This window comes from Monocercomonoides exilis, assembly GCF_001643675.1.
Source record: "Monocercomonoides exilis strain PA203 chromosome Unknown scaffold7-2047599, whole genome shotgun sequence".
In the NCBI taxonomy this organism is placed as follows: domain Eukaryota; phylum Preaxostyla; order Oxymonadida; family Polymastigidae; genus Monocercomonoides; species Monocercomonoides exilis.
In genome coordinates, this window is record NW_027150552.1 from 1,971,480 (window position 1) to 1,993,013 (window position 21,534).

Consider the following 21,534-nt stretch of genomic DNA (forward strand, 5'->3'; position numbering starts at 1 on the left):
TGAATAATTAAACCATGTTTCATTTTGTTAGTTTTTTTTTCTATCAATATAAATTTTGATTTTCACATTTCTATTTGAAATTCACAAAATTTGAGAAGAAAATAACATCCTTTCAATATTTGTAAGTCTTAACTGGAAATTATTTGAACTTTGTCTTAACCATTTGAAACATTTAAAATTTATTAATAATAATGATCAAAATACCACAACAATTAAATTGTTCATAAATTTTTGAGTATTCTGAGCTCATTCAATTAATATTGCGTGAAATTTTTCTGTTATGCAAAAGAGTCCTCAAAGGTCAAATGGAATTAGGACTCTTCATGGTTATTTATCTGTTATTTTAATGTTTATTAGATAATAATGACTATTTTTTATTTTAAATTTGTTTAAAATATGATGCATCAGGAACACGTGTGACTTTCCCACACGGAATTTCTTTTATTATCGATTCTCCAACTGAAACAGAAATACAAGATTATTCAAAGAAAAATTCGAAAGAAACAATTAAAAAAACTAAAGCTGGAAAAATAAGCGAACGAGATCCCTGGAGTTCGCGCCCTAGAATCCCAACAGCTCTAAAGGTGACGGCAGTTGTTGCGAGTGAAATTGTAGACACTTCTTCAAAAAGAAAAAAGAAAAAATCAAAACTTAATGATGATAATTTGCCTTCAAATAGCTCGGGAGAAATTATTGATTTAACCAAACAAAAAGGCAAACCTTTTAAACGTGATAAACATGCAATAATTCAAGAGTATGAATACTTTCCCCCTGAGCAACGGAAATTTTCTGATAAATCTCCATTGGAAAAAGAAGTTGTTGTTTGCGAAGAGGAAAGTCTGTTTGATGAAATTTCTGAAGATGTTAATTCTCAAAATGAATTATCTTCACATCAAACTTCCTCATCATCTGATATCGTTTCATCTAAATCAAGCAAGAAAAATGATCATGCAAAAGAAAAGCACAAGAAAGAAAAAAAAAGTAAAAAGTCAACACATAAAGGATATACACTTTGGTACAGTGATAATAACACAGAATTGAATGATTCAACTTCAAAAATTCTGAAAAAAGAAGATTCAGACAAAAATGAAGCTTCACATTCCGCTGGGACAATTCAGAAAATAAAAAAGAAAGAAAGAGATGATGCTACGAAATCAACTGCGACATCAAAATCTTCTTCTTCAAATTCTTCACACTCTTTAAACCCTTCAAACTCTTCAAATTCTTCAAACTCTTCGAATTCTTCCACAGTTCCTCATTCTTTAACCTCATCCGCTTCTTTTCCATTAAATCATTCGTCATCAACTGCTCACCAGGTTCCAACGAACACTCAATCATTTCGACAAAATTCTCTCAAAACCACTCAATCCAATTCTTCTTCTGCCCCATCTGCATCTTCATCATCCTCTGCAGCAAATAACACAACAAATCGCAAACATTCGCTTTCTTCGTCATCAAATCCATCTCACTTTGCTTCTTCTTCAGCTTCAACAGCATCATCAGCGTCATCAGCGTCATCAACAGCATTAACAGCTCCTTCAATTCAATCAAATGCCTCAGCTCCATCAGCTTCATCTCAACCACAGCATTCATTTCCCAAGCAAACATCATCATCGACTTTGCCATCAACAACTGCTTCTGCTTATCCTTCTTCATCTCATCCAAACTATTCAACAGCAGCACCTTCTTCAGCATCTTCATTGCCGCCATCTTCACATATCACATCAACTGCTCCTGCTTATTCAACTTCTTCTCCTCTATCTTCTCCTCTATCTTCTCCTTTGTCTTCCCCTCGCTTTTCTCCTTCTCCCCCTCTTCCTGCTCAGAAAGGCATTCCACCTGTTGGCTGCTCCTCTCCATACGCCCAGCCTTCATATCCACTCCCTTCCGCTCCACAGCCTCCCTTTTATCCTCCTCCTCTGCCTCAGCCTTCATTCATTCCCCCTTCTTATCCACAGCCTCCTTATCCCCCTTCTTTTCCCCCTTCTTTTCCTCTGCCTTTCCAACAGAATTCTTATCAACAGGCTCCTTTCAATCAACCTCCCTATCCTCAACGAGCTTATCCACCTCCATCTTTCCCTTCTTCCTCTCCTCCTCCTCTTCCTCTTCCTCCTTCTGCTTATGCTTCTCCTGTCTCATTTCCTTCTAATTCACCTCCACCTTATCAGCCTCCAACATATCCACAAATTTCTCTTTCTCCTCCTTCTCTTTCTCCTCCTCGTCAGCCTGTTTCAAATTCTCCTCCTTCTTCCTCAAAGCCATCTGCTCTGCCAAGCTCTTTCCCACAATCCAACTCTTTTCTCTTTTCTTCTTCTTCTTCTGAACCAATTCTGAAAAGACCTCCAATCGCTCCAAAGAAAGGTGTTGTGGCTTCTTCTCAGCAAAACTCTTCTTTTGGATTGGAAAGCTCACAAAACAGTTCTTCTTCTTCTTCTTCTTCCTCTTCTTCTTCTAATACTACTATTAATTCTTCTTCTGTTTCAAAGAAAGCAAACAATGTGACAGTCTCAAAAGGCATTTCAAATACTTCATCATCATCTTCTTCTTCTGCTTCTGCTTCTTCTTCCTCTTCTGCTTCTTCTTCTTCCTCTTCTTCTCAGAGACATTCGATGCAGATCACAACAACACAGGCATCGCTGCCTGACTACACGCTCTCGCTGATCCCTCCTCCTCTGCTTGCAGAAGGCGAAAATCCACTCACTGCTTTTAATTCTCCTTCATCATCTTCTTCATCATCTTCTTCATCTTTCTCTTCTTCTCCCTCATCATCATCATCATCATCTGTGAATAAAAAAGCGATAAATTTTCCAGACTCATCTTTTCTGTCACTTGATGAAGATGACACGTGGAATGAAAGTTTTCTGAGAAATCAGCCAGAAAACACTGCAAAACAGACAAAAACACCTCAAGTCAATCAAAATTCACATTCTTCTTCCTCCACCACCTCTTCTTCCTCTTCTTCCTCTTCTTCTGAGCCATCTGACAATCAGCAGAATATTCAAAAGAATGGTGAATCTGAGCATTTGAACAAGAAACATGTCAAAGAAGTGTTTCATTCGAGTCTTTATCACAATGCATCATCGCCATCATCATCATCTTCTTCTTCTTCTTCTTCGTCTCATTCTTCTTCTTCTGCTTCTCCTCCTCATTCTTCTTCTCATTCCCTTTCTCCTCCTCGCTCTCATTCTTCCACTTCTCACTCTTCTTCTTCTTCTTCTTCTCATTCTCGTTCTCATTCTCATTCCCACTCTAATTCCCACTCTAATTCACATTCTCATTCCTCTTCTCATTCCTCCTCTTCTTCTGCTACTGCTACTGACACAAACACAGCAAATACACACACATCAACATCTGCTCATCATTCAGAAAAGAATTCTCCTCCATCTCATCAAAAACATCAAAATGACACTCATCCATCAAAATCATCATCATCATCAGTATCATCATCATCATCATCTTCTTCTTCTTCTTCTTCTTCTTCTTCTTCTTCTTCTCCTCCTCCTCCTCCTCCTCCTCCTCCTCCTCCTCCTCCTCCTTCTCCTCCTTCTCCTTCTTCTTCTTCTTCCTCTTCAAAACGTCTCCAATCCACTCCAATTAAAGAGTGCAAGTCAACATCCAATAAAAATGATCATCAAAAAGAACAAGACATGCAATTGAATTCTTTGGATTTGCCAAATTTTCTCAAGTTTTCAACAGAAAAACAAGCCACCGAAACAGAAAAGAAAACATCAAAAAATGTTCTTTCAAAAACTTCATCAGCAAAATCCTCTTCTTCAACTCCTTCTCGTTCATTTCATTCTTCTTCTCCTTCTTCTCCTTCCACACCTTCCACACCTTCCACACCTTCTTCTGAATCTCTTCCTCTTCCTCCTGTTTCATCACCCGCTGTTGAGTCGCTTTCATTTCGATCTGAAGAAGAAAGCGCTTTTGATCTTTCTTCATCAAATCTGAAACAAACACAATCATCTTCATCATCATCATCTTCTTCTTCTTCTTCTTCTCCAACTTCTGAAAGAGAGAAGAAGCAAAATGAACAATCTCAGTCAACTCTCCCTAATTCTTCTTCTTCTTCTTCCTTCTCTTCTTCTTCTTCTCGCCATTCACACAAACCACATCCGTCTGCCATTCAAACTCGTCCTCCGCCTGGCAAAGTTTCCTCTCCATTTGGACTTTCGAAGCCGTCCAACCCAAATCTCATTCCCATTTCGCCTCAGACTTCTCCTTTTGCCACTTCATCTGACACTTCAGCTGCTGCTTCCAAGCAATCTTTCCCTTCAAATCTCAATCTTTCCTCTCCTTTGTCATCATCATCTTCTTCTTCTTCTTCCTCTTCTTCTTCTTCTTCTCTTTCTGTTTCTCCATCCAATTCATTTAGTGTCACAGCTCTTTTTCGCAGTCTTGTTTCGCTTGTCAAAAAAGGCGAGTCTGTCTTTCTGACAGGCCCAGCTGGAAGTGGAAAGACGACAATTCTGAAGCGACTTCTGAAAATGTTTGAAGAAGACGACGAGAAAAGATGGAGGAAAACACACGAAGATGGAGGAGTCAATGAAGAATGGGGCGAATTCTCTCTAAAAACAGGGAAAAAGACTTCTTCAAAGAAAAGCTCAGAAGACAAAAAATATGCAAAAACAAGCAAAGGATTAAAGCCCTTTCCTTCTTCTTCTTCTTCTTCTGGTGCTAATCCATTTGCAATGCCGTCTTCATTTTCCTCTTCTCTTTCTTCTTCTCCTTCTTATTCGACATATCGCCCAGGTTCTTCTTTGTCCTCTTCCTTTGCTGCATCTTCTGCCTCCCGCACATTCATCACTGCGATGACAGGAGCTGCTGCTGTTGAGCTGAAAGGAGGGATGACTCTGCACAGCTTTGCGGGGATTGGGCTGGGTGTGGGCACAAAAGAGGAGCTGGCGAGGAAGATTATGCAGCTGGACACAGACGCCATGCAGAGGGCAAGAGAGAGGTGGAGAATGTGCGAGAGGCTGGTGGTGGACGAGGTGAGCATGTTGGATGCTGCTCTGTTTGAGAAGCTGGAGTGGGTGGCGCGGATGGTCCGAAGAGACGAGCGGCCGTTTGGCGGCATTCAGCTCATTTTGTGTGGCGACTTCTGTCAGCTGCCGCCGGTGCAGAGGCAGCCTTCGACAGAGGAAGAGGTGGAGGCATACCAGGCGATGTTGAGGGAGAAGGAGAGGGAGGAGAGGGAGATGAAGGAGATGGGCGAGCGATTTGGCGGAAGAGGAAGAATGAGAGGCGCTGGAATGCAGCTGAAAACGCTTTCTTCACAGAGAGATTGCTTTGTCGAGGCATTTAGTGGGTTTTCTGGAGCAAGGAATGTGTTTGCTGCTGGCTCTTTCTCTTCCTCTCCTTCTTTGTCGCCACCCCTTTCTCCTTCTCCACCTCCCTCTGCTCTGCCTGCCCCGCGTTTCCTGTTTGAAGCGAGCTGTTTCGACACAGCTGTTCCGAATGTGGTTGTGCTGCAGTCGATTTTCCGGCAGAGTGATCAAGTTCTGATTGAGCTGCTGAAACAGGTGCGGATCGGAAGGGTGTCTCCTTTCGGGTGTGCTGTGCTGGACTATCTGAAGAGGCCTCTCGACATCAGCACGAGCGGAAACTTCGCCAGCAAAAAAGAGGAAGACAGCATTCTTCCTTCGTCCGACTCTAAACCTCAGCCGGTTCTTCTTCCGACGCAGCTGTTTTCGCGCAATGTGGATGTGAATGCGATTAACCAGCTGCATCTCAGCCAGCTCAAAGGCGACCCCATCTTGTATCATGCAAAAGATTGTGGGTCTGCAGAATTTCTCCCGTTTCTCCGGCATTCAGTTGTGGTTGATACTGTTGTGGAGCTGAAGATAGGGGCGCAGGTGATGCTGCTGAAGAACATGCCTGAAGTTGGCCTGGTGAATGGCTCGAGGGGAATTGTGGTGGACTTTGTGGCAGTGAAGAAGAAGAAGAAGGGCAAGAAGGAGAAGAGGAGGATGCACAGACTGGAAGAAGTGGGGAGGAAGAGGAGGATGATTGATGGAGACGAGGAAGACAGCAGTTTGGAGGAGGAGAACGTGTCTGAGCGAAGGAGAAGGCACATGTTTGGAGACGAGCACGAGATCGAGTTTGGGATGCAAAATGCACTGGTGGGCAGGAAAGACTGGAAAAAGAGGAAAAATGACTCGGACAGCTCAGATGGGAATGAATATGACGATTCGAGCGACAGCGAAGACGAAGACGAAGACGAAGAAAGGGGAAACAACGGGATTGTGGGCTTCTTTGGATTTGGAGATGATTCAAGTGATTCAAGCAGCAGCAGTGTGAGTTCGAAGAAGAAGAAGAAGAAGAAGAAGAAGAAGAAGAAGATAGAAAAGGAAAAGAAGAAAAATAAAAAGAAGAAGGAGAAAGAGAAAGAGAAAGAGAAAGAGAAAGAGACAACAGGAAAAAAATCGAAGGAAAAAACAAAAAATGATGAAGAAACGCACTCAACAAAGAAATCTCAAAAGATTAAAGAAGAGATAGAAGAAAAGATAAAAGAAGAGATAGAAGAAAAGAAGAAAAAGAAAAAGAAGAAAGAAGAAAAGAAGATTAAACATGAGACCGAGTCATTGCTATCTTCTGCAGAAGATGCCAAATCAATTGCGACAGATTTGAAAGAACGAAAGTCTGTTTCTTTGTCTTCTGAGCAAAAAATAGACGATGTGACTGCCATTCCAGGAGTGTTCAAAACAGAAGAAGACGAAGCAAAAGAGGAGGAGATAGAGAAAGAAGAAGAAGACGACGAAGAAGAGGGCAGCGACAGCGAAATAGAGTCTGTTGAAATTACAGTCACAGGAAGAGATCCAAACGACAGGCTTTATCCAGTTGTGAGGTTCTTCACAGCAAAGCCCCAGTCAAACAGCTCTTCTTCACCCTCCGATGCGTCTGCCTCTCCGCCATATTTTGACCTTCTCTTGAGGGAGTCTGTTTGGAACTACGAGCGGGTGAACCCCTCGACGCAGGAGACGGAGGTGGTGGCAAAGCGGATCCAGCTGCCGTTGAAGCTGGCGTGGGCGTCGACGATGCACAAGTCGCAGGGGATGAGCATCGACTGGCTGGAAGTGTCGCTCTGCGACTGCTTTGCAGAGGGGCAGGCGTATGTGGCGCTGAGCAGGGCGCGGAGGTTGGAAGGGCTGCGGGTGGTGGAGTGGAAGAAAGACGCCATCAGAGCCAACAGCAAAGTGGTTGAGTGGTACCGAAGGCAGAAGTGTCTGATGAGGATTAAGGAAAAAGAGAAGGAGAGGGAGAGGGAGAAGGAAAAAGGTGGAAAGCATTCTTCGGTTTCTTGTGCTGCTCCTTCGTTTCATTCGTCCAGAGCATCAGGCTCGTTGGAGCGAGAGATTAATGAAATGATGCCTGCTGTTGTTGAGGAAGAGGAGGAAGAGTACAGAAGAGGCGACATGATTTTGGAGAGCTTTCTAAAGAGAATACAGAAAGAGGGCAAGTTTCCTGAGAAAATTTCAGAGGCTAAAAGGCAAAAATGGAATTCTTTTGAGGATCCTGCAAATGGAATTAGCAAAAGAAAACCAAAACAAAGCAAAAGAGGATGAAGCGAAAATGTGATCTCTTATGTATTTATTGATTGAATTTTCTCATTTCACATAAAGATATCAAAATAAAAAAGTTTGAAAAGGAGAAATGGAAAAAAAAAGTTTGATTTGATTTGTTTTGTTTGACAAAGGGGGGGATAAATATGAATGAAACAAAAAAATAACTAATTCTGTTTTCTTTTTCTTTTTCCTTTTCTTTTTTCTTTCTTTCTTTTTCCTTGAAATGATAAAGCCTAACAAATGGAGTATCAAACGCTTGTGCATCCAAAATGAACTGTTGGGATGAAAAGGCTCGGAATTCTTATAAAATTAAAAACGAAATAAAAACTGTCAACATTTTATTAGAAATATTTCCCCAAAAAATTTTTTTCTATCTAAAAATTGATAATGTGTTTTTTTTTTTTTTTTTTTTTTTTTTTTTTTTTTTTTTTTTTTTTTTAAGGCAAAATCCAAAAAAACAACTCTTTTTTCCAAATATATAAATATAAATTAGCAATTTCGAAAAAAAATGCTTTCAAAAGACATAATGAACAAATAAGGAAAACACAAAAGATACAAAACAAGAAGTGAAACAAAAAAATTTAGCTGTGACGTGAAGACATGTGTAATGAGGAGGAGAAGGAAAGCTCCTTATCTCAGAGCTTTCTGGTTGTCAAAGAAAAGAATCGCTCAAGTTTGTCTCGCCTGAATTTCGTTCTCAACATCCTTCACACAGCCCGCCATTCCTCGATGGCTTTGGGTCGTGAAGGGTTATCGGGACAGTGTCATCAGGAGGCAGCTCTTCCATGTCGTGTGCGGACAGAAAAGAGGGCTGAACAGATATTCCACTTCCATATGTCTCCGGTCGAATAACATCTTCAACAATCACAATAGACAAAGTCATAAATTTGGGAACAAATAGTTGAATTTCCAATTCAGTTGTTTTTGTTATTTATCCCCAAAATCACATTTAGTGTAAGTCGAAATACAAAATTTCCAAACCTTCTTCAATTTTTGTCAAAATAGATCTTGCGCATTTCAAAAACGCCTCGTCCACTTTGTCTCCCGTTAGCGCGCTTGTCTCTAGAAAAGGTATTTCTTGAGAAGAAATATCAAAAAATAAAAAGTTGTAACAAGAAACAAATTTTGATTTCCAGAAAAATATTTTTTTGATAAAAACAAACCATTCTCTTGAGCGAAGCGTGCTCCTTCCAAAAAAGGAACATCTCGATCATCTTCCATGTCAACTGTCATTTAAGGAAAATCAATGAAAAACATAAATTTCAATTCAAAATTTTTTCAAATTGAAGAATCAGTAAATGCAAACCTTTATTTCCAAGAATAATACAGCATGCTTGAGGATGAACTCTTTGCCTAGCATCGGCTATCCAATGAGTAATGCTATTGAATGAATCACGGTTTGTGATGTCATAGACTAAAATTACTCCAACAGCATCGCGATAGTACGACTGTGTCAATGTTCGAAACCTTTCACTTCCAGCAGTATCCCACGCTAAAATTAATTAAAATTATTAAATAATGAAAAATAATTTAACCCTACACAAAAACGAGTATTTGAATATGTATGTGTATATAAAGAAAGCAATTTTTTAAAAAAAATGCTAACTTGGATTTTTATCATTCTATCACCCAATTCCACAATTGTTGTTCCAAATTCCACTCCTACGGTATGTGTTGTATCATCGTAAAACTTGTCTTCAATAAAACGTCTCAAAAGACAAGATTTTCCAGTTCCTTTTGTTTCATTAAATCGTGCAAAATAAAAAAGGAAAAATAATAAAATCGAATTAAAAAACGTAAATTACAAAACCTGCGTCTCCAATAATTATAAATTTAAAGCCAATATCATATTCTCCTTCCATCGAAAGTCACTTTTTGTAATCTAAAAATTTTAATAGGGAACACACGATCATTCATTTAACTATTAATTTGTTCAGTTCATTTTTCGAATCTTATATTTATTGTTGATTAATATTTATCAAGAATTATTATCCCATTATAACGCATATAAATGCATGAAACAACTAAAAATCGATGAAATCAATCAGCAGAACAATGAAAAAAGACCCTTTTTTGAGCAGTTAGCTCAGCTTGCATCTGAGGCTTCTTTCTTACTGATCGATTCTTTTTTTGCACCATTTGGAAAACCTCAACATTTTATACCGATTAATCTTGTTCTTTATCGTTTAATACCGTTTTTCATTGTGACTGTGATTTGCCTCACAGTATTTGAAGTGCTTTTGTATCTTCGATTGACTGTTTGCAACATTTCTTACGCTGCTGTTTTTGTACCAATTTGGATTCAAGCTTTTCTCTGGCTAATTTCGTCTTCTTTTCTTGTTCGTGATGGAGATCAACCTCCTCCTGCGTATGTCGAAACTGTTAGTTCAACTGGGATAGGCAATAACCTTCCCAAAGGAGAACAAACAAGATCAAGCAAATTGTTCTGGAATGTTCGAGCTAAAATTATTGTGTCTGGGATGTCGGTTCTAATTTTTATTGCTGTGCACTTAACATTGCTATTACTGTTCAATAGGTTATACGTTCAATTCGATAGAGAAAACGATCCATATCATGACTTCAGAGAAAAAATAGAAGATAACTTGACACAAGTTTCTGCTGTTCTCGCACCAGTTATTGTATTTTTGGCTTTATTAATTGTATTTATTGTTGGATGGCATGTTGTTCAAGCTGTTGGATTGCATTTTGGTTCTTCGCAAAGAAAATCAAATTTTCCTCGAAGATCATTTGGGGCTTTACTATTCTTTGTGGTTCTGGTATTGCTTGCTTTGATTTTTTGTGCGTTGCTTTCGTCAAAAATTGACAACAACGGGACAGCTTCTTGGTGGGTTGTATTTTCTCCTTTGTTTTGCTTAGATACTGTAATTGTATCAATTGCTCTTGGTAATGTTCTTGTTGTTTGGAAAAGGTCAAAATTGATGGATGAAAAAGAAAAGGATACAGGTAACCTTCGTTATCAATCGATGCTATATCGGAAGAACACTCATTTTTTGCCAGCGAAACATTCAACTCAAACAGCTACATATGCTTCCTCCTTGAAAGCGAATGAAATGCCAAATGAAGAACATTTCAAGCAACCGGTTTTTACACTTATCACATCGATCGTTGTACTCTTCTGCACAATCTGGCTTTCAGTTTCTCATATCAACATTTGCCTTGTTCTTACACTCCCTCATCAACAGCTAATTTCTATTTTCATCCCGCTATGGTTTGCATCGTTTTCTATACTTTCAAGAGCAATCATAAAAAAGATTTGGGACATATTAATGAAGAGGACACAACTTAGAAATTGATTTGCAGAAGAACCCAAATAATGCAAAAGAATAATAATTGATAAATTTTGAAAGAAAGGAATCGTCTGTGGATAGTTGTTAATTTGATTGTTTACGTAGGAAATGAATGCAAAATTGTTAGTTTTAATTTTCTAAAATTGGATGCAATGGAGTTTTTTTACATATTTAAAAATTACTTTAAATATTAAAACTTTTTTTATCAAACACATATTTATGTCAACATTTCTAAGAATGCTGCTTTATTAATTATTCGAAGCAAATGAATCATTCAGAATTATATTTTTAAAAAGCAAATTTGGATTGTGCATGTTGAATCTATTTTCTTAATAATTCTTATTCATTTGGAGGAAAATATGAAAATTTAAACTTTTTTTGTACAACACATTGAAAAATTGCTTCACTAATAACTTTATTTCGCTTTCTCATTTTTTTAAATAAATTTTATTTTCATATCCTGAAACAGGCATCATCGAAATCAAAACAAAAAGAAATGTGACATTTCACGAATGTCAAAAAATGAACTCATTTTTATTGTGTTTTTTGATCTCAAAAAGTCAATGAAAAGTGCATAACTTTTCAATGAAAATGCCTGAAGAGAAATATTTTGCCCCATTTGAAAATTTTATTTGTATTTATACTAGTTAAAACATGAAAAGGCAGTTCTTATTTTTTTTCCTCCTTCCTTCATTCATTCTTTCCTTCCTTTTTTTATCAATAAATATCCATCTCCTGGAATGACAATCCACTTTCCTTTTCCAAAAATACACTAAAACGCCTCCCTCCGTCTTATGTTCCAAAATGCAATATAAGGCAAAATCGCGTTATATCGGATGAGCAAATTCTAGTTTTTTTGCCTCTTTCATCCTTAAATATGTGTTAAATTCATTTTCAAATTGTTGTAAAGGAGCGGAAAACAATTTTTAAATAATAATAAATATGCATAACCTTCGATCATGACATTCTTTTTGATCTGTCTCAAAAACTTAATGAAATAATTCAAATTGAATCTTTTTGTTTCATTAATTTGTTCAGAATTATGAAACTTGAAATAAATCACACTGAAATCAATTCTCCTTAAATCCAGAAAAAATATTCAGTTACAGTGATAGCAGTTTTCACTGGTTATTCGACAACAAAATAATATCAAATTTTAAAAAATGCTTTCTGTGCAACGAAGATATGTATTTTAATGCATATGGGTGATTATTTTTGAAATCATATTATTTCAGACAAAAATTTTGGTTCTGAAAATGATCTTGAATATTATCAGATGAACATTGAAAAGTGAAAAGGCTTTTTGAATTCATTTTAGTTGTTGATTCCGATAGACAATTTGTATTTAAAAACAATTATCATGCTTTTTCACTTTTGAATAAAAATATTCTTTTATAAAACTAACAATCTTTGAAAACCGACACACCGAAAAAAGTTATGATTTCAAAAATAATCACACATATTCAACATGTAGATTTTCCTATCACTGTAGAAAATTCAAATCCAATAATACAATAATAATTAATACTCCATAAAATCACACAAAAGCTAAAAATAGAACTCATATTACAAACTATTTTTTTATTTCACTTAGGCCTGTAGCAGCTTCAGGCCAGATCTCTTGCAGGTCTTGGCGAAAAAATCAGGGGTGAAATTTTTGCAATTTAACGACAAGCTTGTTATTTGGAATTCTACTCAAAAAAAGAAAAATTAGGAGGTGTTGGAAAGGTTGTCGAATTGGATGAGTGTTTGTTGCGGAAAAAGAAGAATCATAGGTGCAGATTTCAAAAGCAGGTTTGAATATTTGGAATCTATGAAAAAAATCCTTTGGAAAATAAAGCATTTATAATTCCAGTGAAAAAAAGGATTAAAAAACGCTGCTAAATATTATCACAAAACCTGTTGAGTCTGGGACAATGAAATATTCAGATTGTACTAAAGCTTACTCAAAGTTGCCTGAGTTTGGTTTTGCGCACGAAACATTTGATCATTGCAAGGAATTAAATAATTAAATAACAACTGTTACACAAATACCATTGAAGCTGTCTGGAGTATGCAAAGAAGGTATTTGCAGCCAAATTAAACAAGCCTGTGTCACATTGAAGATTTAATTGCTTCATTGATATTGCAAAAAAATAGAAAAAGTTTCAATACAGAAGTTTTTTAAAATTGTTTTTGAATATAATTCAGAGAGATATGAGAAAACATACGATAAAGGATACGAAAAAAGTGAAGTTGAAACTGAAACATCAACGAGCAGCATTTCATCTGTTGGAACAGATGATACAAATGACACAGTATTAACAATTAAGAAAAAACGGAAGATGAAAAAGAAAAAGCTTCCAGCTAGGAAGAATCCGACACATTTTAATTCTTCAAACTTTAATTTGTTTGTCTAAAAATTTTTATTTCAAAGCTCATTGAAAAAATAAGAAAACATATAATTTCATTATTTAATTTTGGGTTTGATCAAAAAGGATGACATGATCGGAAGTTATGCCGAATTAAGACTTATGCATTTCTATTCCCAATTATATCCTAGAATTGTCAGGATGATTGTTGATGAAAATAAGAAAAAGGATGAAAAAGATGAAAAGCTCTTGGTTGATCTTTGTGAATGTTATTCGCTGCTCTCTAATGGTCTTGTTTCAACAGATATTGTTTCAATCTGTGTGCCTGTCCTTTTGAAAGTTGGATTGAACAAAAAGGAAAAGGAAGAATCGCAAAAAGAAGTTGAAATGGCTTTGCTTGTTTCGAGAAACATTGATGGCTCTTATGAATGGGTATTTTTATTTCGTTTTACAAGATTATGTAGTTTTCTTCTTCTTCTTCTTTCTTTTTTTCTTATTTTCTATCGAATAACTTATCGAAATAATTATATTTGAATATGATCGTAGAAATTATACGCTATCATCAGGAACATCACAATCTTTCACGACTCACCTATCAGTGTACTTGGGAGTTTTTGACTTTCCGACTTTGGGTTGACTATGGCTTGAATGGAAAGGTTGTGAATAAGCTCCATTTTGTGAGAGAAGCAACCAGAGAATTGGAAGATCTGTCAAAGAGTGTGGATTGGAAGAAAAAAGAAAAAAGAGGAAAATAAGCGAAAGAAGTGATAGTGATCTGGAGATGGATTGATATTGTTGATAATTACTTGACCTGGTCCACATTGTGGAACGAAGAACTTGCTGGACTTATCAGCAGCATTGTGAAGTTATATCGAGCTTCAAGAGATAATTACAAAGAAATAAACAATCATTGTATTTGTTTATTGAGAAGAGCATCGGAAAATAGAAATGTGAAAATTGAAGACTTGTTGAAGGAAGGTATTGTCGATCTTTGTTCTGAAGAAATGAAACAATCAACTTTGGAAGATGGGATTGTTTGGGATTGTTTGTATTTCTTTATGGATATTTCAAGAAGATTGAAAGAAAGAAGAGATAATAACATGGAAGAAGAGAAAAGAAAAGAATTGAAAAGAAAGATATTCGAAAAGATGGAAGAAGAATGATACGAAGATACCATCACCAGCTTTCGTAAATTGTTTTATTATTTTTTTCATGCATTCTTCTAAATTGAATGAGATGTGAAAAAACAAAAGAATCAAAAAACCATCACATTTTCAATCAACAAGTCATGCTTCAAAACATCTTTCGCAATTGCTGTGCGTTCATCGTGCCCAATTTCTTCAAACACAAAATTCTCTCAATTCAAAACTTACCGCAAGTTCTGCCATCAAAACAGAATAAGCATTCTTTCAATCTCATTTGAATTAAAAAAAGAACCGCAACCCCGAAAAGCTGCAATTCGAATGACATTTCACAACAATGGTTGGCTTCCTGCGAAACGAGTGATGCAATCTGGCTTCCCCAAGCAGCTCCACAACATTCAACATCCCTCAAGCCATCCGCTCAGCAAACTGCTTGAATTCAACTTCATCAAAATTGTCAATTGAAAAAGAAGCTCCAAGCATTCCACAAGCTTTCAATATTCATGATATTCATTCCGCTTTTCCCCTTTCCACTCCACCCATATCGATTGCTCTTCCAACTCTCTCGTGTCTGACTGTCAGCAAGCTGTACCAAATACCTAAGTTCTTGAAGGCTTTTTATGGTTTCTGCAACCTCCTTTATTCCACTTCTTTTTCAATTATCCTGATAAAAACAAAGAAAAATTTTAAAATCAAAAATTCAAAAAAAATAAAAAGTTCACACAGTGATTCCTTCTTCTTTCAAACTGCTTTTTCAAGCCAATCTTCTTCCCAAACCTGCCTCAAATCGAGCTTCAACAAGATAATTCCTTTCAGCATCTCAGCAAAAAAAAATGCTCCTGCAGCAACAGGACTATAAAAGGATTTTTCCCAACGACCAGCAACTCTTTCAGCAGCAGCCACAGAACCACCACAAACAATTGAGAATAATCCATTCAAGCCCTTCTCTTCCATTCCGCCCGCCACTTCCAACCATCTTCTGCTCCGGGCTTTGTCACTCTCAAAAATGGCCATATAAGCAAAAACAAAAATTTCAATAACGTCCTCTGAAAAATAAAATAATCCAAATAAAAAAAATATGTCAAACCCAAACAACTCAAAACACACCTTCTGAAAGCTCCCGAGAACGAAACAACACATCCCTCAAGCTCCACTGGTACAGGCAAGCAGCGACATTCCAAAACATTCCACACAATAATCCATCGAAAAAGATGACATAAAAATTTCAATTTTCCGTTTGTTCCCATGTGAGCATCGCATGTTCAAAAAAATCTCCCTCTTCCAATCAGCAATAAAATACACTCCGTTTGCATTCCTGCCCGAAAACATCTTGCACACATGCAGCATCAGTCCCCCAGACGATAAAACATTTCTGGAAAAAATTATTTATGGAACATAATTTTTCCGAGTTTTTCCTTTGCTCCTTCGGCCACTGTATTGGCATGCCTCGATGCATTTTCGTACTGAAACAGTGTTCATATTATTCCATTATTTTTGAACCTTAATGTGTTCCATTCAAAATACGTCGTATGCGTGAATTGATCATATTATTTTTTAAAAGAGCAATAAATCGGTTTTGATGACAGGAATTATTTCAGCGATATTTGTTGCATTTTCTGTTTTGTTGCAAGCAAGTTGTGAAGAGAAAACAGCAACAATAGTATTTGTGAAGAGTGAAGGGGAAGGAGATGGAACTGCATTTGATAAACCCAAGAATTCTTTATCAGGAGCGTATGATTTGCTAACTGACGAAAGTGAAGATGGGCTCACAATAAAAGTTATCAAAGCAAATGATGAAAACAATGCTCTTAAAGCTGAAGCAATGACACTTGATAAAACGTCTGGAATCACGATTGAAGGTATTACAGATGCAGAAGGAACAAATGGGAAAGTTGAAATTGACTGCACAGTAACAGCTGAAAGCGATTTATTTACATGCGAGAAAGAAGTTTCGTTTAAATATTTGATATTCAAATTCCCAGCAACATTTACACAAGTTGAAGGTGAATTGAAAGCAAATACAGATGGAACAGCTTTGATTCACGCTGTTGCAGGAGCAGAAAATGAAGAAGGATCAGGATCAGAAAATGAAGCAGGATCAGGATCAGAATCATTAACAATATCTAACTGCGACTTTGTACGACCAGAAGCGGGAGACATTGGAATTCATCTTGTGAAAGTGAGTGCAGGATCATTGACGATAGATACTGTTGAGTGCACTTCGGAAAAAGAAGTGAATTTTTCAGCAACACCATTTTTGATTGAAGGAGCAGTAACGAGTGTTTCATTGAAATCATTGAATTTAAAGAAGATCACATCAAAAGAAAGTCCCGTTGTGAAAATTGTTGGAAAAGATGAAGCAGCTGTTTCTGTGAAATTGGACAGCTGCACATTTACAGAATGTGTTTCAAACGATGCTACAGAAACAACTTCAAGTGGAGCATTGCATGTGAAGAGCAAACATGCAGGAAGCACATTTTCAGTTGAAGATAACGGAAAAACAAAATTCGATGGTTGCGCATGTGCAAAGGGGAAATCAGGAGCAATATATCTGGAAATGACTGCAATAACAGAAGCAACTCAATTATCGTGGCCAACAACAGGAACCAACTTGGAATTCACTGGGTGCAAGGTTTCAGAAGAAGATGCAACTTCGAATACTGAAAAGAACACAGCATTATATTTGAATGTGCCAGTAAAAATTCATAGAGACATAGCAAAAGAAATGAAGAAAAGTTTTGCATCTGGATACAAGAAAAATGAAAATAAAGGCATTGTTGTTGCAAAAGGAACCGACGATAGCTCTGAAGTTGATTTCACAGAAGTGTATTTTGATCCGATTACAGACGCATATGTAAGTGCAAAAGAAGACGATGATAACAAAGATGGATTGAGCTATGCAACACCAAAGAAAAAACTGGATTCAGCATACAAATTGTTTGGAGAGGGTGTTGGAGAAGAAAACTTCAAAGTCAACATCATCAAAACGGATGCTGCATACAAAGCTGAAGCTATAACACTTGATAAATTATCATTGCTTACGATTGTGGGTGTTCAAAAAACTGACGAAGCAAATGGAGAAGCCGAAGTGATTGAGACAGAAGTGGAGATTGATTGTGACGCAAAATCAAATAAAGATCTGTTCACTTGCAAGAAGAAAGTTGAGTTCAGGAGTCTTGTCTTCAACTTCCCATCGACATTGGAAGGAGAACAAGCGAAGAATGATGGCCCAGAAGTGACAGGACCATTTGCATTGATAGCTACAGACGGTGAAGATGCAGAATTGAGCATTGTGAAATGCAGATTTGTTCGGCCAACACCAACTGATAAACTTGGGATGCTTTCAAACGCAGATGAAGAAACAGTTGGTATCCATCTTGTGAAAGTTAGCGCGGGAACATTGACTGTGAACGAAGTTGAGTGCAGTGATGAAACGAATACCGCAAAGTTTACTGTAATTCCATTTCTGGTTGAAGCAGCAACAGTTTCATTGAAGTCATTGAATTTAAAGAAGATTACATCGACCACAAGTGCTGTGGTGAAAATTGTTGGAAAAGATGAAGCAGCTATTTCAGTGAAAGTTGATGGATGCACATTTACAGAATGCTCTTCAAGTGATGAAACAGCAACAAGTGGAGCACTTTATGTTGAGAGCGAAAATGCTGAAAGTTCATTTGAGATTGGAAATACAGGTGCAACAACATTTACTAAATGCACGTGTGCAAATGGAAAATCGGGAGGAATCTATTTGAAGATGACGGAAATTGGCGATGCTTCCAAATTGAAATGGCCAACGACAGGGACCAACTTGGCATTTACTGAATGCACGGCAGGAGAAGCCGATCCAACTTCGAATTCAATCAGGAAAACGGGATTGTATCTGGATGTGAAAACTGAATTTCATAAAAACATTGCAGATGAAATGAAGAAAAGCTTTGCAGCCGATTACACACTTGAAGATAATCGATGGTTTGTAACAGCTAATGACAGTGAGGGCAAAGATGTTGACTTCACGTTAAAATATTTTGATCAACCGAAAGAAGTATTTGTGAAGAGTGAAGGGGCAGGAGAAGGAGTGAAAAAAGAAGCACCGATTGGCAGTTTGAAAGAAGCGTATGATTTGCTTTCTGACACAAATGAAGGTGGACTTTCCATTAAAGTCATCAATGGCGATGGCGAAACCTCTGCTCTGAAACCCGAAGCAATGACACTTGATAAAACATCGGGAATCACGATTGAGGGAATTACAGAGGCAGAAGGAGCAAACGAGAAAGCAAAAATTGACTGCACAGTAACAGCTGAAAACGATTTATTTACATGCGAGAAAACGGTGGCATTCAAGAATTTGATTTTTGACTTCTCAGCAACAATTACGCAAGATGAAGGTGAATTGAAAGCCAATGCAGATGGATTAGCGCTTATTCATGCTGATGCAGAGTCAACATCGCTTTCAATATTGAACTGTGACTTTGTACGACCTACAACAGGAGATATTGTTGGAATCCATCTTGTGAAAGTGAGTGCAGGCTCACTGAAGATGACAGGAGCTAAATGTATTGATGATGAGAAAACAGTTTTGTTCAAAGCAATTCCGTTTTTGGTTGAAGGAGCAAAGGAAGTTGTGATTGAGGATGTGGAAGTGAAGAAGGTGGAAGTGGAAGAAGGTGCAGCGATGAGCATCAAGAATGGAATAAAAGGAGAAGGAAAAGAGAACAAAAAGAATGAAGGGACAGAAGAGATAAAAGGGACAGTTGTGGTTGTTGAAGGGGTGAAGATGGAAGAGGTGAAGTCGAAGAGTGGAAAGACGGCAGGGGTGGAGATAGCGTTGGGAGAGGAGAATTCGAAGGTGAAGATGGGAAGGGAAAAGGCATGCACATTCAAGGAGTGCAAGGCAGAAAACGGGAAGTCGGGTGCGATATATATTGAAATGAAGCATGTGAGTGGGAATCTTGAGCTTCCAGGAGAGAACAAACTGGAGATTGACGGGACGAACAGCGGGAAAGGGAATTCAGGAGCATCGTTGTGCATTGTGGCAGCAGATTTTGATGCGTTCAGCAAGCAGGATAATGCATTTGAGTTTGCAAAGAACTACGACGAAAGGGAAGCAGGGTGGGTTGTTGGAGCAGCAGATGAGAATGCTGAGCCAGAGGATGTGTATGAGAAGTATCTGAAGGAGAAGAAGGATCCAGAGCCAGAGCCTGAACCAGGGAAGAAAGATGAACGGAAGGCAAACGCAGGAGTGATTGCTGTGGCGGTTGTGGTGCCGATTGTGTTTGTTATAGCAGTGGTTGTGATAGTGATCGTGGTGATGGTGGTTGTAAAGAAGAGAAGATCGAAGTACAACTCGGATGGTGTTGGTAAAGACAAGGAACAAGAGATGAGTAACAATGTGTAAGAGAGATGGCATCAGAGAAGTGGAGAAGAGGAGAAGGGAAGAAAGGGAGAATGGAGGAGAGGAGTAATATTCTTAAATTTTAATTGATATTTTCATTTTTGTATTTTTTGCATTTTTGTATTTTTTCATTTTTGTGTTTTTGTATTTTTTCATTTTTGTGTTTTTGTGTTTTTGCATTTTGCATTTTGCATTTTGCATAATTAGCCATTCACAATATTGTTGCTGACGGTGAAATGAAATACATATGCGTATGTATATATGTGTTTAAATTGTATATGCACACTATTCACGTATCTTATCATTCATCACTCACTGTTCACTGTTCACTGTTCCACTATTCACCATTCATCGCTCATCATTCATCACTCACCATTCACTATTTACAAAAAAGCCTTGGGATGAGTTCGAGGGTGGAGGAGAAGAAGGGGAAGAGGAGAGAAAGGCTTTTGACATTTGATATTTGTGATGGTTAAAGATTATTAGACGTTTTATTGTATTTTTTGATTTGTCTATTTTGATGGTCAATTTAACTCGACTTTTCCAATGATGATTTTATTTTTGTAGTTACAAGTTGGTTTAGTCGTTGTTTATATTAATTTTTTAATTTATATTTTAATTTATATTTTAATTTATATTTTAATTTATATTTTAATTTATATTTTAATTTATATTTTAATTTATATTTTAATTTATATTTTAATTTATATTTTAATTTATATTTTAATTTATATTTTAATTTATATTTTAATTAATATTTTAATTAATATTTTTGTTCATTTGTTAATTTATTCCGTTGTTTTTTTTGATTTTCGCTATTCGCTTTTGCCTTGTTCAGGCGAAAGCGCTTTCCATTCAGCAGGAAAGCCGCAAAGTCCTTCCTCTGCTGGATTGGATATATTTCCCCTTTTTTTTTTCATTTTTCATTTATTTGACTGGCACATCAGTCAAAGTGAAATGACTTGGATGCTTTGTTTTGCATCTCACTTTGTTTGGAGCACAGGAAAGTGTGCCGATGAACAAGAATAAAAACATGAAAAACAAAACAAATCTTTTTTTTTATTTTTTTATTTCAAAGATGGGCTCATCCCACAAGTTTGATGCTGCAAAAGCAGCTTCTTCAGGAAAAAAAAAAAGAAAGAAAGAAAATAACAAGAAAGCAGCTGAAATGAGGCGGAGGAAGGAAGGGAAGACAAGATGGATTCTGAGTGATGCTCTCGTTGAAACAGAGCTTCCCTCTGCTCCCCACCTCGCTCTCCTTGTTGCAAACAAAGAACCCTGTTGATTGCTCATCCAACGTTTGCTTCATTCCTCTTTCCTCTTCTTCGCTTTTCTACGAAATCGTGTCAGCTGCTCCAACATCAGTTTCCTTCCTGAAATAACATCTTCTAATTATTCTACTCCATCTTGTTTCTTCCTCCCCCTCCTTTTCGTTCCTTGTTCTCATGTCATCACTCTTGTTCTTCCTCCAACTCCTTTTCATGTCTCACTTGTTGCCTCTTTTTCTCTGTCTTCTTCATTTTCTTCTCCTGTTTGTTTGAATCTTCTGATGCTTCCTCCAAAATTCACTTTGATCAAACCTTTACGATCCAAATAAATCTTCATCACTTATTCCTTCCTCTCCGATATCTGTCCTCATGCAATATGCCAAATATCCAGTAGCTGTCTCCAGAAAGATTCCCTCAACAGCGCACAAAATCGAGAAATTCAGCTGTAAGAGCTTACTAACGAACGGCACATCAACCCTGATACTGCCCAGAAAAAAAAAATGGCAAA

The 21,534-nt window shown here is 37.3% G+C and overlaps 6 protein-coding genes across 6 annotated transcripts; 4 read left to right on the forward strand and 2 right to left on the reverse strand.

The window, feature by feature from the left end:
• Nucleotides 1–280: 280 nt before the first annotated feature.
• On the forward strand, nucleotides 281–7,648 carry MONOS_2038 (putative ATP-dependent DNA helicase PIF1; the record flags this gene model as incomplete). The annotated part of the gene is made up of 2 exons (XM_067871931.1): nucleotides 281–326; nucleotides 409–7,648. 2 exons carry the CDS (start codon nucleotides 281–283, stop codon nucleotides 7,563–7,565), a joined length of 7,203 nt encoding a protein of 2,400 aa, XP_067733632.1. The 3' UTR covers nucleotides 7,566–7,648.
• Nucleotides 7,649–8,262: 614 nt separating this feature from the next.
• MONOS_2039 (Rab4) lies at nucleotides 8,263–9,427 on the reverse strand (the record flags this gene model as incomplete). Its single annotated transcript, XM_067871932.1, has 6 exons — nucleotides 8,263–8,420; nucleotides 8,547–8,642; nucleotides 8,729–8,791; nucleotides 8,872–9,057; nucleotides 9,195–9,299; nucleotides 9,376–9,427. 6 exons carry the CDS (start codon nucleotides 9,425–9,427, stop codon nucleotides 8,263–8,265), a joined length of 660 nt encoding a protein of 219 aa, XP_067733633.1.
• Nucleotides 9,428–9,563: 136 nt separating this feature from the next.
• Nucleotides 9,564–11,283, forward strand: MONOS_18569 (uncharacterized protein). Its single transcript, XM_067871600.1, has one exon. It carries the CDS (start codon nucleotides 9,581–9,583, stop codon nucleotides 10,877–10,879), a length of 1,299 nt encoding a protein of 432 aa, XP_067733634.1. The 5' UTR covers nucleotides 9,564–9,580; the 3' UTR covers nucleotides 10,880–11,283.
• A 2,369-nt stretch (nucleotides 11,284–13,652) lies between these two features.
• MONOS_2040 (uncharacterized protein) lies at nucleotides 13,653–14,345 on the forward strand (the record flags this gene model as incomplete). Its single annotated transcript, XM_067871934.1, has 2 exons — nucleotides 13,653–13,656; nucleotides 13,771–14,345. The coding sequence occupies 2 exons, from the start codon at nucleotides 13,653–13,655 to the stop codon at nucleotides 13,977–13,979; spliced, it is 213 nt and encodes a 70-aa protein (XP_067733635.1). The 3' UTR covers nucleotides 13,980–14,345.
• Nucleotides 14,346–14,420: 75 nt separating this feature from the next.
• MONOS_17112 (uncharacterized protein) lies at nucleotides 14,421–15,756 on the reverse strand. The gene is made up of 3 exons (XM_067870001.1): nucleotides 15,474–15,756; nucleotides 15,091–15,412; nucleotides 14,421–15,030 (listed from the first exon to the last, which is right to left on the reverse strand). The coding sequence occupies exons 1-2, from the start codon at nucleotides 15,550–15,552 to the stop codon at nucleotides 15,108–15,110; spliced, it is 384 nt and encodes a 127-aa protein (XP_067733636.1). The 5' UTR covers nucleotides 15,553–15,756; the 3' UTR covers nucleotides 14,421–15,030; nucleotides 15,091–15,107.
• A 151-nt stretch (nucleotides 15,757–15,907) lies between these two features.
• On the forward strand, nucleotides 15,908–20,809 carry MONOS_17113 (uncharacterized protein). The gene has a single exon (XM_067870002.1). It carries the CDS (start codon nucleotides 15,946–15,948, stop codon nucleotides 19,759–19,761), a length of 3,816 nt encoding a protein of 1,271 aa, XP_067733637.1. The 5' UTR covers nucleotides 15,908–15,945; the 3' UTR covers nucleotides 19,762–20,809.
• Nucleotides 20,810–21,534: the final 725 nt, after the last annotated feature.